The sequence below is a fragment of the Rhinolophus sinicus genome, chromosome 15 (genome assembly GCF_057876585.1).
Source record: "Rhinolophus sinicus isolate RSI-liver-muscle chromosome 15, RSI-T2T, whole genome shotgun sequence".
In the NCBI taxonomy this organism is placed as follows: Eukaryota; Metazoa; Chordata; class Mammalia; order Chiroptera; family Rhinolophidae; genus Rhinolophus; species Rhinolophus sinicus.
Window position 1 is genome coordinate 51,554,918 of NC_142515.1, and position 22,926 is coordinate 51,577,843.

A 22,926-nucleotide genomic window follows, 5' to 3' on the forward strand; every position below is an offset into this window, starting at 1 on the left:
GGTGGATAGATTTCACATAACCACTCCAGCCTATTTTTCCATCTAGCACTTCATCCTGAACGCTGTCCCCCTTTATGCTTCCTGAGTCTGGAGCCTTTTCAGTTCTTTTGTAGCCTACCTTCTCTTCATTATCCTGCAGAGGCAAGGGAAGGATATTTGTCTGGCTATGTAAGATGTAAACAGGAATTTGAAAATTCAACACTTTATCATCTCCCCTAATTTTCAGCCCCACTAGATACCTGGTTCTGCCATTTTCTGAACTTGCCAGGTTCTTTCAATGAATCAGCTTGTTTCTCGTTGGAATCTCCTGTAGGCATTTATACTTTTGCTTTCTTTACTTTGCTGATCACTTCACATTCTTTCTGCCTTCCGGTATTGTAATGCATGATTGTCAGTATCTTCTAGTTTTATTTACAAAGGAGTTTTGTTTTAGTTTCTCATTCTCTACATTGTTTTCAGGTAATATTTGGAAAGAATATGTGCAGAAATGTCTATACTCTGGAATGAGAAATGGTATCTTAAAACAAACTCTGTATCTTTCAATTATCTCTCATTGAAATCTAACAATAGTTAGAAATACCTATATAATAAATTGTTTTCTTTAATCTCTGACTTTTAAATAATCTAATTTACTTACATATTTAAGAATCAACAGTATTTTATGGTCTGAGATAGGTAATACTCTATTTGATGAGAGCAAATGCATGATATTACTTTTAAGCAGCATTTCTAGATTAAAATAATAGCATACTATTAACATTTGGTCAAAATAAAAATTCATCTCATTACCATATGACATTTATTTGCCAGATACAGTGATGTTCATTGTTCACTGAGCATGTAGTACACATGAGAAGAGAAATGACTTTTTGAATGTTATTACTTAGTTCATTCATCTAGTTCACATATGAAAAACACAATTTTGTTTTAAATTAAAGGTGAATGTTTTTCTGTGTTTATTAAGGAAGGTTTTTATTTATGTCTTAGCAATTACCTTTATACTTAAACCTTTTCTGATGTTCTTTTCCAAGTCCTTTGTTATTTTATTTAACCTTTTGTTATCCGGTTTCTCTGTTTTGGTTGGTATCCTTTACTCTCTATCTATTGCCCATAAAACAGCTCGTGAGTGCCATTCTCTACCTCTCCCTCTCCCTCTCCCTCCCTCTCCTTCTCCCTCTCACTCTCCCTCTCTCTTAGTCCCTATTTCAGTTACATTGTTTCCACCTTGTCCTAACTAATAGAATTTGTATATTCCTTTTTTATTCTTATCCCTATTTTTTATTTTGTACATGTACATCATAAATGTACATGTATATATTTTTAAATGTTCACCATCATTTGAAAATTCCTCTAATGTCTTCTTCAAAATGACTCATGGATACAGAATTCCCTAAATTCTATGTGTTGAAAACTGTTTTTCTATATAGTCTTGATATTTAAAGGACATCTTGGCTAGATATAAAAATCCTTGGTTGACTCTCTCCTTCACTGATTTTTTAAAAATCTGATGCTCCACTGTTGCCTGGGTTTTGAAAAGTCTGATACCAGTCTAATTATTTTGCCTTTATAAGTTATTTGATTGTTGTTTCTGGAGGTCTGGAGGATTTTTCTCTTTATTCTTGAAATCTGTTAGTTTTACTCTGATATATCTCCAACTTGTTCATTGTGGGTTGATTTTCCCAGGAAACTAGCAGGCCCTTTCAATGTCTAGATTCAGTTCTTATTTTTTTTAAAGTTTTCTGGGATTATAGTTTTAAATATTATATTATTTCTGTTCCCTTGTATTATTTTTCTAGAAACTCAGAAAATGTGAATGTTATTCCTACTTTCCCTATCTTCTATTTCCATTATTTTTCTCTGAGTCTTTCTATTTCCTTATTATTTTATTTTCATTCTCTTTTAGTTTCCTGACATTTTTTAGTGTCTCATATTACATTTTCATTTGAGTTTATTCTTCCTTGGGTACCCTGTAATTTATTTTCTTTTCAGATGATTTTATATTTGTCTTCCTTTGACTTTCCTGAGTTCAGTCAATTCTCTTTTTGTTGTTTTATTTATTTCTAGTTTTAGTTTTGAATTTAAGATTCATGATGGGTTTTCATATGTTCAAATGCTTGTTTCAGTATATTCTGTTTGTGATGTTGTCTTGTTTCTCATTCAGGGTGTGTGGGGGGAAGGGGAAGAAGAGAGAGATTATGACGCTTTAAATGATTCATAGTATAACAGTGCCCTCTTCCATCAGTATATCAAAGTGCAGATGTTTTAGTAGATTTATTTTGGGGGAGTGGGGATATGAGTTGCTTTCAGTTGATTTTTAGGAGGAAGGGGTTAGAGGTTGTGAATTCTCCAACTTTGTGCTCTCTTTCAAAAACCCTAAATTTTTCCCATTTTGATTCTTTTCCTCTTCCTGAATCAGTTGCAAAAAGGACTTCTTTTTTAACCTTTTCCCTCCCTCAGGAAGTATGTATTTCATAGAGTGCCCTTTCAAATTTGTGTACTTTTAAGTTCCTCCTCTCATCTACCCATTTACCTGTTTAATATTTTCATATTTAGGATGGATATCATCTTTCTGACAGTGGTTTTAGATTGACCTTAAGACCAAACACCAAGTTCTTTTTCTATACCCAACAGTTTTTCTCAAACAACTTGTACTTTCCACAAGGCCTCATAGTAGAGTGGGGATGGGGCATGAATATAAGAGATCATGCAATGGAATTCCGTGATTTTTCTTTTTACTTGTAGCTATTTTGAAGGTGGGGCATTCTTTTTGTCTTTAAGTTATGCTGAGGACAGGGTAGTTTTGTAGGTTTATTTTTCAGTCCTTATTCTCTGTTGTTTTGGAGGGAGACAAGACTTAGATTGCAACCATTGCTTCAGCTATCTGGTATTTTTCAAATTAATTCATTTTAACTTTATACACCATCTCTTCTTCCACCCCTCTCCACTCTAAGTAGACTTTTTCATTCAAAAAATATTTAAAACGCTTTTATCATTTTATGCCAGCTGTTGTTCTAGGGATGCAATAATGAACAAAACAGATGTTCTTGTCCTCATAAATATTACATTCCAGTAGTGGAGAGAAAGAATAAAATAAATGCGTGAATGTATAATACAATATTAGATAGTGATGAATGCTGTCTTTAAAAATAAATATATAATGCCAGATAAAAATGACATGGTTGAGGATGTTTGGAAGACCTCTTTGAGGAAGTGTTATTTGAGCAAATTGTGTTATAGAACAGTAATGTACATCTCCTTATGTTAGTGTTCACCTTATGTAAATCATGAAGGTCTTACCACTAATCAAATTTCCATGATAAATAAATTGATTAATTCTAAAACTTCTATAATAAAGTTTGTGACATTGGATTATGAAACATGTACCAACTGAGAAAACTCTTACAAAAAGTGCAACCTCAAATTATATACTATTCAACTGTTTTCTCACCCTGCTTTCGGGAATTGATCTTAATGGGGGATTATTTGAAGAACACATAGTCTATCCTTTTCTCTACAAACTGCACATTTTATGGTTGGACCATCAGAAATCTATTTACTTGGTCTTTACCCCTGCCTGCATTGCTTTTACTGAGTTGCTATCAGTGCCTTAGTCTTTCATTGAAGAATACTACAATATCTAAACAATAGACTGAACTTGCTATTGAGAAGTTGTTGAGGACAGCATAGTCTTCTGTATTACTTGATATTCAATATTTTAAGCACCATAAGAGAAGCATATTTTAGAACCAAATGTTTCTCATATGAAAGTGGTATTTTTCATGTCTTCAAGAATGAAAAAGCCAGGTAACTGGATCTTACTTTTTTGCTTTGGCTGTCCAGAAACTTAGAACCAAATTTAGAGCTAATTCAAGACCCCAGAAATATATGTCTTTTTCCAAAAAAACTTAACCTATTCTGATTTATATTCTCTCTGATCATTTTTTAAAGTTGTCTCATTAATGGGAACATTGCAGGGGTGTGTGTGAACGAGCAGACATACAAGTCAGTGGACTGGAATTCTAGTGGCTCCTCAGATCATTAGGTGTATGACCTTGAGCAAATAGAGCAAACTCTCTGGGCTTTAATTTCCTCATCTGCAAAACTGGTTAATAGATCAAATATTTTTAGCTACAGAACCCTGTTATCATGGGAAATAGCTTGGAAATTTAATATATAAACCAAATAACAGTAGAATGGCTGTGTTCAGGCTGATGCCATCATTGCAGGAAAACTAATTCTAATTTTTGATCTACATAATGCTAGAACTACCTCTTGGAACAAAGAAACACAACTTTTTTCCCCTCCACCTCAGCCAAGTTTTATATTTTGTAGTGCCCTCCCCCTTTTTCCCATCGTCATAAAGACTTTGAGTTTCTCTATGTTGGATAAAAGTCTTAAGGATAATGAATAGATATGCAATTATTCTAGATCAGTGGTTTTCATACTTTAATGTGCATCAAAATCACCTGAAGGGCTTGTGAAAACTGTTGCACCCACAGTTTCTTGATTCTGTAGGTCTGCGGTAAGACCAAAAATTTTCATTTTCAGCAACTTCCTGATCATACCTTAGCTGCTGATTCAGGAATTATACTTTGAGGACTATTGTCCTATAGCATTGTTAAAAATGCATTTTAGTCACTTTTCTTATTTTAAAAATTATATCAAATAGTATAATTTAAAAATAGCCAGAAGACAATTAATGTCTAAGTAACATATGATATCTGAAAAATGATATTCAATTATCATAACAAATCTTCTGATGACATGAAGGTTTCATATCTAGTGTCAAGAGGTATCTCTACCTTTTTGACTTTGCTACTGGTGGGGCAAATAGATGCTAATTTCGTAGCAATCAGGGTTGGCTTCAGCAGTAAAGAAATTATTCAAGTTTACAAGCAATCCTTTCCTTTTTACGTATTGGCAGCACCTAAGAAGAAAAGGTTCCAGTCAATATAAGTGCTTTTACTGACAGTTTAGCTCTTTTCCTATATCACAGAAAATGGTTTCAAGTTTTGCTTTTATTAAAATCTGAAACATTGACTACTTAGAATGATACAACAGTAGCTTTCAGCTTAGTCATTTTCCATTTGTAAAGTTATACTTTCATAAAAATAAACAATGCAGACTTCAAAAAGCCATAGCAATTATTCAGAAAAATAGTTGCATTTTTGCCATTCTTGAACTCAGATTTAAAACAACTGTGTCCGGTAGTAATGAGGAGAAATCATTTTTTTGCATTCCATTAGGTAACTACTTAAGTTCACTTTAAGATAAATAGGGCCAAAAAAGAACAACCATCTCAGTGTAGGTTCTTAAAGATCACTTGTGTTCTGTATTCTCTGTCAGAGATTGACCCAGGTATTTCATAAACTTTTTCATGTTAGATAGAATCTTATATTTTTAAACTTTTCACTCATTAATTATTAGTTCTGTGCATCAGAAGTTATAATTAGTTGCATTTCTGGCTCACTCACATTTGTCAGTTTCTGAATAAAAGGGACTCCCTCCTCAGAATATCCCTTCAAATCTTTTTTAAATTGCACTTTTGATATGTGCATGTTTTCTGTTATTTATGGATTTTTAAAATATTATGTAAAAAAATTTGTTATGGAAACAAGCCAGATGTTCATAACCAGAAAGATGGATAAAAACAGTGTGATATATCCATGCAATGGAATATTATTTGGGCATAAAAAGGAATAAGTACGTCATATACTACATACTGCAATGTGAATGCACTTCAAAAATGTTATGCTAAGTGAAAGAAGCCACACATAAAAGATCACGTAATACATGATTCCAATTATGTGAAATATCCAGAATAGGTATATCTGTAGAAACAGAAAACAGATTGGTGGTTGCCAGGGGCTAGAGGAATAACTTTTTAATGGGTATGCAGTTTCTTTTTGGGGGATGATGAAAATGTTTTGAAACGAGATAGAGGTGATGATTGCACAGCATTTTGAATGTACTGAATGACATTTAATTGTTCACTTTAAAATGGTTAATTCTATGTTATATGAATTTCACCCCAATATTTTAAAAAATCCGTTAATTTAAAATCTAATAAAAAATCTAGACTTTTTGAGATGAATGGGCCTCTCAAAATCATCCACCCAATCTGCTGTCTATTTTTTATAAGAGAAGAAACTGAAGCTCATTGAGATTAAATATATCATTCAAATGTTTCAAAGTAGCTTATCTAAAACCTAGATCAGAATTTGAATATCTGAATTTCTAGTTCAGTTATTTTTTTAACTACACATGCTGCTCTATTATCTTGCTATTTTTGATATTTTAGGGAGACATACTATTCCAATTATTACTTTTACATTAAAAATAAAGACAAAGAAACATAGCTCTGTGCCCCTATTTTTAAAACAGTGGGAATAGCGAGTGTTTATTTCAGTGATTTGCCAAAACGCAAGCAAGCGTTTGACTTAGAAGAGTGTTGTTCTCTGCAATACTTTGGCAATCAAAGAAGCCACCCTATATTTTTAAATTTAGTCCACAATTGCCTGGTTTGTAAACCCCAAGCTCCTACCATGATTATGATTTGTTTTTAAAAATTAAGAACTTATTTTAAAAAATAGTTAGCTTTATTAGCACATTTGACCACTTGATAGTTTTTTGTTTCTTCCAGTAGACTAGAATGCCGAAGACAGAAAAGTTATATAAATGATCCTGTCCTGCTTGTGGAAGCTAGAGGATCTGTTTCAACAGTTATCTTCAGAGGCATCTAGGGAGAAGCACTGAGTGGGATTGAGGGGTGGAGATGGACAGCAGCAGCAACCAGAACAACAACATAGTCCTGTCTGGAAATATACTCAACTATAAGGGACTTGTATCGATTTAGTGCTCGTCGCAGAAAATAGATGTTCTCATTTTAAGAGAGGACGTTAAGAAATATAATTATATAGTTTCCTTCTCTTTAAACCCACTTTATCTTTCGATTTCTTCATGCTGTTTATTGTTAAGAGGAAGCTGACTCTTATTACCACCTTGTTAATATTCTCTCCAACATTGTTTTTGCCTGAGTGGTTGTTTTCATTTCCACTTAGCAGGGTGTATCTCCTTCTTCTCCTTTAATCCAGAGCTCAGCAGAGTATTTCTGTGGGCAGATTTGGCTCACTGCCTAGTCTTGGGAATAAAGTTTTATTGGAACACAAGCATGCTCATTTTATGTACTGTCTATAGCTGTTTTAAGTGTTACAACAGCAAAGTTGAATAGTTGCAATAGAGATCATGTGGCCCACAAACCCAAAATATTTGCTATAGAGCCTTTAACAGTTGCCAACCCTTGCTTTTGTTGACTAAGTGGAAGGTGAAGAACAGATTCTAGAGTAAATAAATATCACCAGCAAAGGAAAAGATATAGGTAGGTATAAGATCTGTACATACTTCCGCTAACTACAAGCCCCATGTAGTCAGAATAAGAGTTTGATGGAGTTGAACCATCACAGCTAATATAGGAAAGATAGATTATTGCTAGATTTAGAGGATTTTTGATGCCATGTCAGGAACTTGAGATGTATTATTTAAGAAATGAGACATTTGTTTTTGAGCAAAGGAGCTGTGCCAAAACAGGAAACTGTTGTAATAGTGTTACAAAGTAATGGGGGTTGTATTAATGGGAAATTAATACTAATTTTGTGTTAATAGGAGAGACGGCAGGCATAATTGCGAGTTACTATAAAGTTAAAATTGATAGGACATTAAACATTAGATTTGGGGACAAAGAGATGATTCTCAAACTTCACTGAGCAGAAAAATAAAAAATTATTTTCACATATTTGGTAGGCGAAGAGCTCATTTTTATGGAAGGTTTAAGTTAATGGAGAGGGAATTATAACACTACTTAGGATAGAAAGCAAAAGTTAATTATTAGGTATCAGCATTGCTAAAGTTGTTAGGGCATCCCAGCCACAGGCAGTTTTTCATTGGCCATATTTACCTCCAGGGCACCTGGCTGCCATCATCTAGTTGGGAACCATCTCTTTATAAAATCCTCTCCCCTCTCCTCTCCAAAGTTCCACTCTTATACTCAAATTTACTTCTGCCGTCTCTTGCAGAGTAAATTACTTCCATTTTCTAAATACAAGTAGCCAGGTACGGCTTTAGCTTTCTCAAATAAAAATGTTTATTCAGGTATTTTCTTCAACGAGAGCCACAGTTCCCCAACTGTGCACTGAGACACCCCTGGGTACTGCAGCAAACTTAGAAGAATGCTATAGGATATTTTATCTCAGGGTAACATGCACAGTTTCGACATTAGATTGCAATACATTCCTTTGGGATGATGTCCTATCTTTGGGAGTGGTTGCTGTGATTTAAAAAAAAAAAAAAAAAAGGCAATGCAGAACAGGGAAGGAGGGTTGCACTATTCAATTTGAATCCAATATCCCATTAGTAAATACTGTGGTTATTTTTGAATGAAGTAAAAAAAAAAATTTTTTCCAATTTATATGTATTCTTTTTTAAACTGGGTGTTAAGTTGTTAAGATTATAGAATTTATTGAGTTGTTTGGTCCTGATAGAACAAAAAACAAACAAACAAAAAAAAAACCGTAAAAAAATTACTTATACAGTAAGGGTGCTCCGAACTGAGAAAGTTTCAGATCCTCTGAACTAGAGTTGTCCAACTCTAAAATGAATATATTCTTCATTTAGCATGTGAAAATGTAGCAGTACTATTTTCTTTTTTAAATAACATTTTAGTTACATGGGAATATATCTAGAGTCTCAATAACAATTTAATGAATCAGATATTTTTAAATTATCAGTACACTGTACACTGTGCTTTGTGCTGTAGTGACATAAAAATAAAAAGTACTCTTGCCCTTAAGGTTACAGTCAAGTTAGGGAGGTAAGACAAATGCAAGTTGCTTATATTATTAAGTAAAATAAAATAAGTATTCTTGATTATTTATTTCATAATACTGCTTATTATGAAGGTTCAAAGAGGAATGAGTACATTTCTTGGTGGGAATGCATTAAGTATTTGTGGGATGAAAGTTCGGTTTTGAATGGGCCTTGATGGAGGGGTAGAATTCCAAGTAGAGGTAGTGGATATTTCAGATATGTGGAACTCAGAAGATTTATTTGGGGAGAAGCAAATCATTCTGGATGATTGAAGCAAGGACATATGCTATGGAGTAATAGAGGCTACAGCTGGTTTACTATGTAAGCTGGAATGTATTGTGGAGAGCTTTGAATGCTGGGGTGTGAGGCATTTGGATTTAATTTACTAGGAAAAGAAGAGTGATTAGGGTGATTAATCTGTCAGCAGGATATAGGATGATTAAATCAAGGAGAGAGAGGAGGCAGGGAGGGCTTTTGGAAAGGGAATGATTGATTTTGTTTTATGTATTTGTATTTCAAAGGAAATACCAAACTGTATATCGAAGCTAAGAAGCATACTTTTTGGTTCAGCATTTTATAACAGAACTCACCATTCATAGAAAAACAAAACTTTCTGATGATCTTGATATTACTACAGAAATAATATTAATAAAATGTAAATATATATGGAGTGCATATTACATGCCAGACATTGTATTCAGCACTTATTTAACTCTCACAACAACCTTCATGGATATTGCTATTCCCATTTTTCAGATGAGAAGAGTGAGGCCTAGAGAAATTAAGTAGCCCAAAATCACATAGTTAACAAATAGATTGGCAAAACTGTTAAAAATAAGTATACTTACTTGTTTGTTTAAACTCTCTGGTACTGAGAATTGAGTGACTCCTTAAACCTTTTCAAATTAGTATCATTTGTCTTAGGGATGACTCACTCCTCTTTTATTTTTCATATTATTCCTGATCTCTATGTTATCTTGTTGTTTTAGATGTGTGCACATGTTTACATTATACACAATTGTATATATAAAAGTATGAACTCTATATGTTGTCCAATCTGTTGTATATATTTCTACTTTATTGCTTCTTTTAATCTCTATCTAATAGTGTGCATTCACCACATTTTTCCTTATCTTTTCTCCTAGACATAGACTTAAAGGATGCCTCACACTCCGTTTCACTTTCAGCAAAGCTGTGATAAAGATCCTCCTATATGTTCCCCTAAAACCCATCTTCTTTCCACTATGTCTTGCTGCCTCCTATTACATGCTTTTTGAGGGGGTTAGTTTGGATGGATGAAAAGCTGACTTCTACATTCATGGTATAGTTAAGACTGCCAGTATTTCCGTGCTTAAAAAGATTAAAATATACATGGAATAGGTGATTTCATGAATACTTCCAAAAGCATCTACATAGGCAGGAAGGTCTAAGTGAATTATTCTATTCCAACGATGCATTTCATTCCATCAGTGGTGACATAAGTTTAAAACATTCACTAGTATATTTGTTCTGGCTTTCTTCTTTTAGTGATTCTATTGCTGTCATTGATATGAAGCAGTACATATCATAACATTGTAATTGTAAATGATGTATACATTACCTTAATAGTTGTCAAAGTCAGTATTTTCCATAGAAACAAATAGGATCTATGCTTTGTGTTAATTCATGTTTAATTCTCCCACTCCTACGAGGAAGTACATTTTACACTCTCTGGGAGATTCACAAAACATGTAGGATCCATTAAGAGGAAGAAAACATGCTATTTAGTTGTTGTTTTGGGCTTCTAATTTATTCATTCTCTCAACTTCCTTCTCTGACTTGGGTTACTATGGCACCTTCGTTATGGCTTGGAAAACAGACTAATGATGTTTTTTAGAACAGAGCATAATGGTTCATCTGGAGACACAGCATCTAGTACTCTGAGACTTCCCTCATCAGTGCTAGTCTAGCTTTGGTTGTCCAAGTATTTTTTGACCACAGATTCCTCTTTATTTTCTCTTTTGCTCCTATGAATAGCGATGTATATTTACCAAACTCACTAATCTCATATTTAGTTTGTTCCTTTTTCAGCCATCTATCTACTTGAAAAACGTTAACTCCCAGCTTTTTATCTGCTCTTACTCTTGCTTATTGAATTAAACTTCTCACTATTTATAAACATCTCTTGTTTGTGTAGAGATTTAGTTAAGTGAACAAAATATGTTTTTCTTTTTCTTTTTTTAAAATATTTTTTTATTGGGGAACAGTGTGTTTCTCCAGGGCCCATCAGCTCCAAGTCATCCTTCAATCTAGTTGTAGAGAGCTCAGCTCAGCTCCAAGTCCAGTTGCTGTTTTCAATCTTTAGTTGCAGGGGGCGCAGCCCACCATCCCTTGCGGGAGTTGAACTGGCAACCTTGTTGTTGAGAGCTTGCACTCTAACCAACTGAGCCATCTGGCTGCCCCTCTGGAAGCTCAGCGGCAGCTCATTGTCTTCAATTTAGTTGTGGAGGGTGCAGCTCACCAGCCCATGTGGGAATCGAACCGGCAACCCTGTTGTTCAGAGCTCACGCTCTAACCAACTGAGCCATCTGGCCACCCCAAAATGGTTTTCTTTTAAGCAGTTTTTATCAGAAGAATAATTGAACCACATTACCAAAAGTTTAAAAATAAAAAATATTTAAATTATCCATACTTTTTATACTCAAACTTAATCATTTTTACTTTTGGTGTATTCTTTTCTGTTTTTTTTCCCTATTGGTTTAATGCAGCTTATAACCATATTTTGTACATGCTATTTGTATGTCTCATGTTTCATTTAACATTTATGTAGCATAAATATTTTCTGCTTTGCCACTTAATTTTCATAATCAACACTTTTAATATCTTTAAAGTGTTCTCTAGAACAACACTATCCAATGGAAATATAATACGAGCCACATGTATAATGTTAAATTTTCTAGTAGCCTATAAAGAAGTAAAAAGAAATTGGTAAAATTAATTATATGTATATATATATATATATATATATATAATTTTTCAATTACAGTTGACATTCATTACGACATTAGTTTCAAGTATACAGCATAGTGGTTAGACATCTATGTAACTTATGAAGTATTCCCCCTGATATGTCTTGCACCCAACTGACACCATATATAGTTGTTAAATATTATTGACTATACCCTAAGCTGTATTTACATCTCCATGACTATTTTGTACCTACAAATTTATACTTCTTAATCCCTTCACTTTTTTCACCCAGCCCCCTAACCCTCCCTCCATCCCCTCTGGCAACCATCAGTTTGTTCTCCGTACCTATGAGTCTGTTTCTTTTTGTTTGTTCGTTTATTTTCTTTTTTAGATTCCACATACAAGTGAAAGCATATGGTATTTGTCTTTTTCTGTCTGACTATTTTACTTAGCATAATACCCTCTAAGTCCGTCCATGTTGTTGTCTCAAATGGTAAGATTTCGTTCTTTTTTATGGCTAAGTAGTATTCCATTGTATATGTACCACTTCTTTATCTATTCATCTTTTGATTGGAGCATTTAATCCACTTACATTTACAATTATTGACAGGTATGTAGGTATTGCCATTTATTGTTCTCTGATTGTTTTTGTAGTTCTCTGTTCCTTTCTTATTCTCTTACTCTCTTCTGTATGTTGATGACTTTTTGTAGTGTTGTATTTAGGTTCCTTTCTCTTCATTTCTTGTTTCTTGTAGATTTTTGGTTTGTTGTTACCATGTGCTTCATATATACCAAGCTGTGTTTATAGCAGTCTATTTTAAGTTGATGGTCGCTTAAGTTAGAACAATTCTAAAACATTACCATTTTTACTCACCCTCTCCAGCTTATGTTTATGTCATTATTTACTTTTATGTGTGTTTGTGTGTATCCCTAATTTACTGTTGTAATTACACATGATTTTCCTAATTTTGCCTTTTAACCTTTGTACTAGCTTTAGTGTTAGTTGATTCACTGCTTTTATTATGTGTTTGCCTTTGTCAGTGAGAATTTTTTTCTTTGTGATATTTTTATTCATATTTTTTATTCTTCTGAGAAGTCCCTTTAACATTTCTTGTAATACTGATTTGGTGATGATGAACTCCTTCAGCTTTGTCTTGTCTGTGTAGCTCTTTATCTCTCCTTCAATTCTAAACAATGGCCTTATTGGGTAGAGAGAGTAATCTTGGTTGTAGGTCCTTGCTTTTCATCACTTTGAGTGTTTCATGCCAATCCCTTCTGGTCTGCAAAGTTTTTGTAGAGAAATCAGCTGACAGTCTTATGGAATCTCTCTTGCTGCTTTTAAGATTCTCTTTGTCTTTAACCTTTGACATTTTAATTATGATGTGTCTTGGTGTGGGCCTTTTTGGGTTCATCGTGTTTGGCACTCTCTGTATTTCCTGGGCTTGTGTGTTTATTTCCTTCACCAGATTAGGGAAGTTTTCCATCATTATTTCTTCAAATAGGTTTTCAATCCCTTGCTCTCTCTTTTCCTTCTGGTATCCCTATGATTTGAGTGTTGTTGTGCTTGATGTTTTACCAGAGGTCTCTTAAACTAGTCTTTTGTTTTTTGTTTTTTCTTTTTGCTGTTCTGATTGGGTGTTTTCCACTACCTTGTATTCTGAATCTCTGATTCAATACTCTGCTTAATCTAATCTGCTGTGGATTGCTTCTCATGTATTCTTGAATTCAACTCCTGTATTCTTCATTTATGACTGGTTCTTTTTTTGTTTGTTTTCTCACTCCTTTTTTATGTTTCCTATCTGTTTGTTGAAGTTCACTCTGAGATCATCTATTTTCCCCCTAAGTTCATTGAGCATCCTTATAACCGGTGTCTTAAACTGTGCATCTGGTAGATTGCTTGTCTCCATTTTGTTTAGTTCTGTTTCTGGAGTTTTGTCCTGTTCTTTCATTTGGAACATGTTTTTTAATCTCCTCATTTTGGATGCCTCCCTGTGTTTGTTTCTATATATTAGATAGATCTGCTATGTCTCCCAGTGTTGCAGAGTGGCCTTAGATAGTAGGTGTCCTGTGGGGTCCATTGGCAGAGTCTAGTCTCCCTTTTCACCTGAGCTGAGTGCTCCAGGAGTGTCCCTTGTGTGGGTTGTGTGTGCCCTCCTGTTATAGTTGAGCTTTGATTGCTGTTGCCATGTCAGTGGGTGAGATTGACCCTCAGGCTGAATGGCTGTGAGGACTGGCTATCACGATGGAGGACAAGGTGTTATGCAGCAGCAGGCCCCACAGAATGGGATTCACTCTAGTGGGTTCTCATCCTCCTGAAAACACTTTTTGGGTGTGTTGTTTGTGGTACTAATTAGGTGGTGCTCTGGTGTGTTCTGAAGCTGGCCACCAGGTGTATTGGTTCTAGGGCCCTTGGGAGGGACTCCAGTGCAGGCCAAGTTCAGCTGCTGCCTGTGTCTGGCCCAGGGCACCTGGTAGGAGTTACATAGTGATCTGTAGTTGGTAGCTGCCTGTCCTGGGTATGTGTGGGAGTGGTTGTACTGTGAACTGGAGCCGGCGCCACTAGTGCTGGACTTGAGGCTGCTTAGCCAAAGGTATAGAGCACACTGAGGCCAGCTGCTGCTTGTTTGGGGTTTGTGAACCTTTGAGAGATTTTAGAAAAGTCCTCAGCACGGGCTGAGAATGTCTACTTGTGAGGAACAGCCACTGGAAGAGGTTCAGGCAGTGCACAAGTTGGATGGGGCAGGGACTCAGAGAATCATGAGTGTGGGATGAAGGCAGTATTATCCAGGTTAATGAAGACTCAGATTTGTTGCTCACCTGTGTGTGCAGGCTGTGTGGGGGGAGACTTCATCAAAGGAACAATGGTGCCTCTCAGAGAAAGCTGTCCGTCCAGCCCTCTCCCTGAGGTCAGACAATTCGGTTCTTTCTCGTATGTCCCTGGCGCTTTTCAAGCTGCTATCTCTTAGCTGGAGCTTGGAGTGAGTGTTTGTGATAGAGTGAGACTGCGTGTGGGCTCTTTAAGGGGACTCCTGCAGCTCCAGCAGCCTTCCACTTCACCCAGATGAGTCCCTGCTGATTTTCACAGCCAGCTGTTGTGGGGACTCCTCTTTCCAGCACTGGTGCTCCAGACTGGGAGCCCGGTGTGTGGCTAGGACCCCTCGCTCCTCAGGGAGGTTCTCTGTAGCCGAGATATTCCTCCTGATTCTTAACTGCCACACGTGGGTGTGGGACCAGCCTGTTTGGTATCTCCACCCCTCCTACCAGTCTCAACATGGTTTCTTTATATCCTTAGTTGTAAGAATTCTGTTAAGCTGGTCTTCAGTTGGTTTTTCTGTAATTTAGTTGTAAATTTGATGTCGTCATGGGAAAAAGCGAGCACAGCATTTACCTTCCCTGACATCTTGACCAGAAGTCTCTATAACATATTTAATATATTTAAAATATTTATCGTTTATACATGTAATCCTATAAAATTTATATTTTTAACGTTTTTATAATACAAAGTCTTTGAAATGGTGTCTATTTTACCTTTATAACCCAAATCAGTCACTAAATTGACAATGGTCAAAATGACGTGTGGTTCCACAGTAAAAAAAAAAATTGTTTAGAGAAAAATATTTTGCACTGCTTCCATTTTTAAATTCAATTCTGTAGTCACTCTAGCCACATTGTATGTTCTTAATTGGCTACATATAACTTCTTACATTTAAAGTAGAATTAAATAAAATTTGAAATTCAGGTCTTCAGTTGCACTGGCCGTATTTTAAATGATCAATAGCCAGGTTTAGAGCAGATATATATGCTAATTATTACTTGATTGTTTATTCCTCTATCTTGAATATTTACATTGTCCCTAAGTTTTCAATAACATAAATAGTATACTGATAACATTCATGAATGTATATTTTCCCATATTTTGGGTTTTTCTTAAGGTAAACTCTCAGAAGTAGAATTATTGGGTCAAAGAATATGAATATGTTTATGGTTCCTCGTGTATATTTTCAAATTATTTTCTGAAAAAGTGTCAGTTGTACTCCCACCAGCAGTATTAATATATTAATTTCACCAACCTTCTTCATCATTGAGTACTACCGTGTTGTTTCTTGAATTGCTAGAGAGGAATGTTTGCCTATATATTTATTTGTGTGTTGCCCTTTCTTTTTTAATGGAATGCTTTTTCATGTTCTTGGCTCATTTTTCTATTGGTATCCTGATATTTGTTTATTTTAAATCTATTTTTAAAGTTCTTTATAGACTAAAGATATTAACCCTTTGTTATATTTATTGTAGACATTCTCTGGATTTTGTTTGCTTTCCTTCCCCCCATGGGATTGGAAGACAACCAACTGAAGGTTTTTTTCTACAGCAAATTTTTAGATAATCTTCCCTCTCTAGGCTTGAAAGTCATTCCCACTCCAGAAGTTTGATATTTACTTCTGTTTTATTACAGATTGTCTATGTTTTTAAAAAAGTAAAAGAAAACTCTTTAATCAAACTGGAATTTATGTGGTTCTGTGTTCTTGAGAAAAGAAACCAAATTACAAGTTCTTAACCTTCAGTCAAATCCAGTGCTTACCCATTATTTATAGATGAGCCTCAAGGGATTGCTGTCCCACTCCTACTGCCAATGCATGTAAAATTTTACGCATATGTATACCAAATAGGTTAAAATCCACTGGTATGAATGTTTCAAAATAATATGATCTATTTCTACCCTGTTATATTCTGATCAGAATATTTTCCTAACTGAAAGGATGTGTGTGTGTTTTTTCTGTATCACTATGAATTCACAATTGATCATTATAAGGCATGGTCACTCTATGTAGCTCTATTTCCTTTTGAATCAATATTCTTATACTTCCACGATTATAAATACCTAAAATTTCCATAGGTGTATGCACACACATGCACACACACATGTGCACACACGCATGCACCTATTATTACTCATCTTTTTTTTTTTACCAAAAACCATTTATTTCCAAGCTAATTTATTATTTCTCAGAGGCCAAAACTTTGTAAGCCCTGGCCTCAGATAATTGTTAATGGAAATAATAAAAAAGAGTTTGTGCTCTGAGGTAAGGACAATTAAAAAGATCCCCAAATGATCACCTTGAATTAAGGTAAACACTGGTAAAGAGCAAAAGAGCAATTCCATTCCTATTCTTTTAGTATATTAAACAGCTTAATTTCTTGCATTCACCTGTGTTTAAACTCCCCTGAGAAATCCTTAGAGTGGTTGAATGAAAAATCTATGTATTTGAGATTTAGCATGAAGTCTGGCTCTGTTTAAATGATTCTTTGGGTTCTGCCATAGTCTTTGCCCTCCCTTCTATTCTTGCCTTTTTGTTTTGTTTTCATTTTAATAGACAAAGTTGTCTCGATTCTCTCTCAGTTTGATTATTATTCAACCTCTAAGTGTTAGAATTCACTTTGCTTAGTTGCTTGTAGAGACAAAGAGTAGCAGGGTTAACATGTAGACTGAAATCCCTAATTTTTTTCTTTTTTAAAAAGAAAATATTACTCCATTATCTTCTTTTTTTTTTTAAAGATTTTATTGGGGAAGGGGAACAGGACCTTATTGGGGAATAGCGTGTACTTCCAGGACCTTTTTTCAAGTCAAGTTGTTGTCCTTTCAATCTTAGTTGTGGAGGGTGCCATTCAGCTTCAAGTTGTTGTCCTTTCAGTTTTAGTTTGTGGAGGGTGCAGCTCAGCTCCAGGTCCAGGTCCAGGTCCAGTTGCCCGTTGCTAGTTGCAGGGGGCGGAACCCACCATCCCTTGCGGGAGTCGAGGAATTGAACTGGCAACCTTGTGGTTGAGAGCCCACTGGCCCATGTGGGAATCGAACCGGCAGCCTTCGGAGTTAGGAGCACGGAGCTCCAACCGCCTGAGACACTGGGCCGGCCCTGAAATCCCTAATTTTAAAAATCACAAGATTTTTTTGATTATGTAGAGTGTTTTTTTAAACTATAGCCATATAAACTATTGGCTTGTTTTTATATTGCAAACCTGACACTTGAAAAAAAAAATTTTTTTATAATGGTACTGTTTTTATTTTTAGTGATACTACAGTCTGGAACATGTGGCCTACCAATGGATATAAATCTAGGAAGAAAAATTATGGTTGGCATCAATTTTAAGTCTTTGCACTCTAACAGAGCACAAATCCTAAATTGTTTAAATACTAAATATTTACTTAAAGAAAAACAAGAGACCATTCAAAAATGGAATTAATTTAAATTGTGAATTTGCCTCATTTAAAAGCTTATTGTTTTTTGTATATTCTTTATGAAATGTACAAAATGGAAGTTATACTATCCACATCACAATACTCTTGTGTTGCATTTTAAAGTAAAACACACATACAACATGCACACATTTGGAATGGGGCCAGGTTTGGACTCCAGGGGCATACTGTTCTGCACCGTAAATTACAATCAGATGTATTTTAGCACAGATCAAATTTTCAGTCTGAAGTTGGTGAGAAGCCTAATTATTTGACCAGGTTACTATTTATGTAGACCATTCTATGGCTGTCTGTGGTTAATCCACAGCTGGCAGAATGCTAGCTCTGGGAGGTTTTTATTTCATGCTGGAACAGTTTGGGAAGAAATGGGGGTGGGGGGGTGCTTTAAACTCGCCTCATTAAATGAAAGACTAAAAAGCAAATACATACTATTACTATGGAGACAAGATGCTATATAAACCGTTCATTTTAATTCTCCAAGTGACGGAAATAGCAAAGGAAGCAGCTTGGGTGCTCATAGTTTGCAAGTGACATGGTAGTTGGTTAAGAAATTAAGATGAAAACAGTTAAAAAATAATGTTACCTAAGACAAAGACTTGTTTACCTTTTAGAACAATTGAATATTGGTAAAAAATTAATGAATTGGAATTTTTAAGTGATGACAAAATATATTATTGTGATAGGAAAAAATTTTTATTAGAATTTTATTAACTATATTTTAATATAATAAGAGACCAGTATAGTATAAAATTCTTTGTTAATATTTCAGAACTTATAAGGGCAATAAACCTTGAAAGATGAATCCCAGTATACATGACTCCTGCCACAAAATTGATTTTTTAGTATTCTTTTAATATTCAATTTGAAAATTGAAAGTAATAGAAAACTATCTTTTTGTTGTTGTTGTTTAAACTTTCTAAAGTTTGCATGGTGGAAGTATTTAGTCCCTTAGTCGAATGTGAATATTTCAATAGCTTTTTTGTAACTTTTAGAAGAAGTTTCCTTTACATTTTTAAGGTTACTCCTTTCTTTATAAACTAGCTCTTCTCCCCTTCTGGATCCCATTGCCCTCATTTCCTCTGGTTCCTTGCTCTAATTATCCTCCTTTTCTTGCTTCTTCATTCTTCTGTTTCTCCACTGGACCCTATTCATTGTAGAGCAAAAGTGCTCAAACTTTCTTTTGTTGTTTTTTTTAAAAACAACTCTCCCGCCCCCCTTCCCCCGCTAAAAATATCTTTCTGCTCTTTTCTTCTCTGTTGTCTACTCAAGCCAGGAGCATTATCTCTGGACTCTGAATCCAGCCAGTTTCTATCACATATAAGCTGTATGGCCTGAGGAACATTTCTTAACTTTCCTATCTTCTTTATTCATAAAATGAGGATAATAACAGTATCCACCTCATAGGTTTGATATAAGGAAAAAAATAATAACTGAGTTAATATACATAAAGTAAAGCTTTTAGTATAGTACCTGGAACTCAAGAATTACTCAGTAAATTTTGGATGATTTTATTATTCACCGATAAAGCTCCCAAAATAATTTAGAATCCTTGCCTTTACTTTCTCACCATTCTTTCTTTAGTAATTATCTCTTTTTCACCTTCACACCATAAGGACTTTCTCCTAATCACCAAATCCTGTGGCTTTTGCTCAGTCCTTTCTTTCTCTCCCCTAAATAGCATTGGGTACCCTTAAGTATCTTCTTGAAATTTCCCATTGGATTTCTCTTTCATCCCTTCTACTATCCTCATTTGTCTTCCTCTTGTTCTCTCCTTTACTTGTTTTCCTTTCCTCTATCCCCTAATTTTTGTTCTTCTTCGTTGTATCCTTTACCCTCTTCCTTTTCTACATTCTTTTCCCTGGTAATTACAACCCCTCTTTTACCATTATCTTCGTCCATGACCTTTCTTCTGAGTCCCAACTTTCTGATATATATTAGGGGGTCCTTTAACACCTCAAATATAGAATTAGGTTGGTGCAAAAGTAATTGTGGTTTAAAAGGTTAAAAATAATTGCAAAAACCACAATTACTTTTGCACCAACCTAATATAACCACAACTAAGCACTCTCTATTTCCATCTAAGCCAGGTCTTATTCTGGACTTTTCTGTTTCTATTAAAGGTAGAACCAGATTCAAAAATCTCATTCATCTTCTGACTCTTTTCTCCTTTGTCTCCCACATCTTAAACAATTGCTAAGTCCAAAATGTAATACTCCCAGTATGATTTCCTGTTACAGAGCCAAATGCATGCTTTTATCGACTGTAGCTGAACTGTAGCTGTCCAGATAAACGTTCGTTTACATTTTCTTGCTAACTTGTTATTCCTTTCTTTCAAGGAAAACTTCATTATCCATCATCCATTCCCACCCCACCTAATAGACTCCCAACCTGCCACTCAAGGCCCCGGTGTGTTAACTCAGCTGGCCTGTCCGACTTTCTTGTCTATTGCCCTTTATGTGTTGCTTCACTCACTTGTGCACCATTTAAACCAATTTCCTGTATGAGCATCCATGTCTTTGCTTGTGCTTTCTTTCATCTAGGAAGCACAAATAATTTTAAAAGACTTACTAATGTTTAAGATACAGATAAATAGCATTTTAAAATGTAGTTTTTCTGGATATGAAATTTTAATTAAAATATTTTTATTTCATTGCCAAATTATTTTCTCCTTATTTGAAAATTCTAGTTCAGATTCTTACTTAAAAATTCAGTTAGATATTCCATAAGGTAACAAACTATGATTTTGGTTTTTAAATCATTTTATTTTTTAATAAATACCATATCATTTACAAGAATACAAAGTGTTTCTAAGAAGTGAGAAGTATCCAATCTGCCTTCATTACTATTTCTCTCATATAGATGCAATTACTGTCTTGAATGAGACCTTTCAAATATTTTTTCTTGTGTAGATTTCCAGAATTCTTTCAATATTGAATATACAAATCTAATATGAAATAAATGATGTGTTATATGTAATGTGAAATAAATAATGTGTTACACTTTGACATAATGGCACATATCAAACATATAGTACTCATATGATAAATTTTTCTCCTAATCAAATGCTGCTATTTTCTGCCTTACATTTTATAACAGTATTTTAAAGTTTGTATTATATGAATATGTATTGTATTATATATACTGTATGGATTTCTTTTATTCTTAGTTACTCAGGGGAGATTGCATTTCTAATTTTCCCTCCCTTTTTTCTTTATCCAGGGCTTTTTCCTTACAGTTTCACCAGAGTCAGTGTTAAAAGTAGCTCACCATGCTTCTGAGAAGAATAGAATTTTCACTTTAAATCTGTCTGCACCATTTATTAGTCAGTTCTACAAGGAACCATTGATGAAAGTTATGCCTTATGTTGACATACTTTTTGGAAATGAGACGGTGAGTTACTCTGTTTTTTTCTTCTAAGTACCTTGATTTTTTTGGTTTGGTTTCTGGTTTGTGAATAAGTTTAGAAATATATAAGTGAAAAACAAAATATTTACGTAAATATGTTTGCAAATGCATAACACCTGATATATAACCATGACCACTATCAAAATGAAAAGTACTCTCATCACCTTTTTCGTTCAACTCTTCCCTTCACCCTAAGCCCTTGATATCAACTGATTTATTTTCTGACCAGTAAAATAATGTTTTCCTCTGAAATTTTCATGGATTAAGGTAATAGACATCTAGTCTAAAATAAATGTTTTATGAAATTAAGTAGTACTTAAAAATGTGAGTCTAATTTAATTTAATAAATTATGAATGAATGTTGGTATATTGTAATTTATATTAAATTTATTAATAGTAACATTTTTGCTATTTGTATGTTATATTTGACAGTGATGAATGGAATTTTATTTGAATTTTTGCAGCTTTTTCTTTTTATCAAGAATATACTTTCATTCAACATAAGTGGAAAATACTTTTTTTTTTGCTGATTTAGTATTTATAGCTTCTGTTTAGTCTGTAGACTTTAAAAAATCATGAAATAAAAAAATAAAAGAGAGAGAGAGAACTTTGATGTACATTCAATGTGACCTGGGCAGTATTACTTAAATTTCATGAATCTTGGGTCTTAATGTGTAAAGAGAAGGTATTCTATTAATTATCCCAGAAGTCTATTCTGATTCTAATTCTATGGTTCTGACATAGTTTGATCATATTCACAGATTTTGTATCTGAAGTAGGTAACTGTGTTGTCTGCCTAGAATAACATAAAATTTGACCTGGAAATAATTTATGAGATCAACCTGGGTGATTTGTAGTAATAATATGGTGTGAATATCTTCAAAGTCACTAACTAGTTGAAGGAAATGCTACATTTTTTATGATTCATAAACTGATCTACTGGCAAGAAATAGTGATAAAACCCTGGGACTCCTAGGTATTTGCTGGAAGTCTTATTTGACTAAAATCTACATTTTAGATTTTCCTTATTGCCAGTTTTGTTTTCTGCAGGGTAAAGGAAATAACTAGGATATGTGCCCTACTCTATCCCTTAAAATTACATGAAAGAATTGATCTTTAGTATGGAGTCTGAGAATCCTTGTTAAAAATTGATACTGGAACTCAGAGTTCTTCATAGAAATGGCAATACTTAAATATATGCTCTAGCCTTCAAAAAGACAAACTGTAAAACTTTTTAAAAAGAATAATATGGTTCCAAAGAATGAGACTTTCGATGTAAAGACAACGTGAGAGGATTGAATACCATCAAAAATTCAATTCTGACTTAATAATCTCAAATGACCCTAATTAGGAAGAAAAATGGGGAGGAGCCTTAGAAAACATTGCAGAGCTCACAGAAATCGCTTTAGTAAGAGCTCACATTTGTAAAACACATGTAACAAAGATGAGAAGCATTTACAGAA

At 34.3% G+C, this 22,926-nt stretch overlaps 1 protein-coding gene across 2 annotated transcripts in view; it reads left to right on the forward strand.

Annotated features, from left to right (window-relative positions):
• ADK (adenosine kinase) overlaps window positions 1-22,926 on the forward strand; it is a 447,994-nt gene that overhangs the window by 282,440 nt on the left and 142,628 nt on the right. For both annotated transcript variants that reach the window (XM_019745975.3, XM_019745976.3), the window contains exon 7: window positions 21,278-21,448. In XM_019745975.3, coding sequence (XP_019601534.1) covers window positions 21,278-21,448 — 171 coding nt within the window. The remainder of the gene's footprint in view (window positions 1-21,277; window positions 21,449-22,926) is intronic.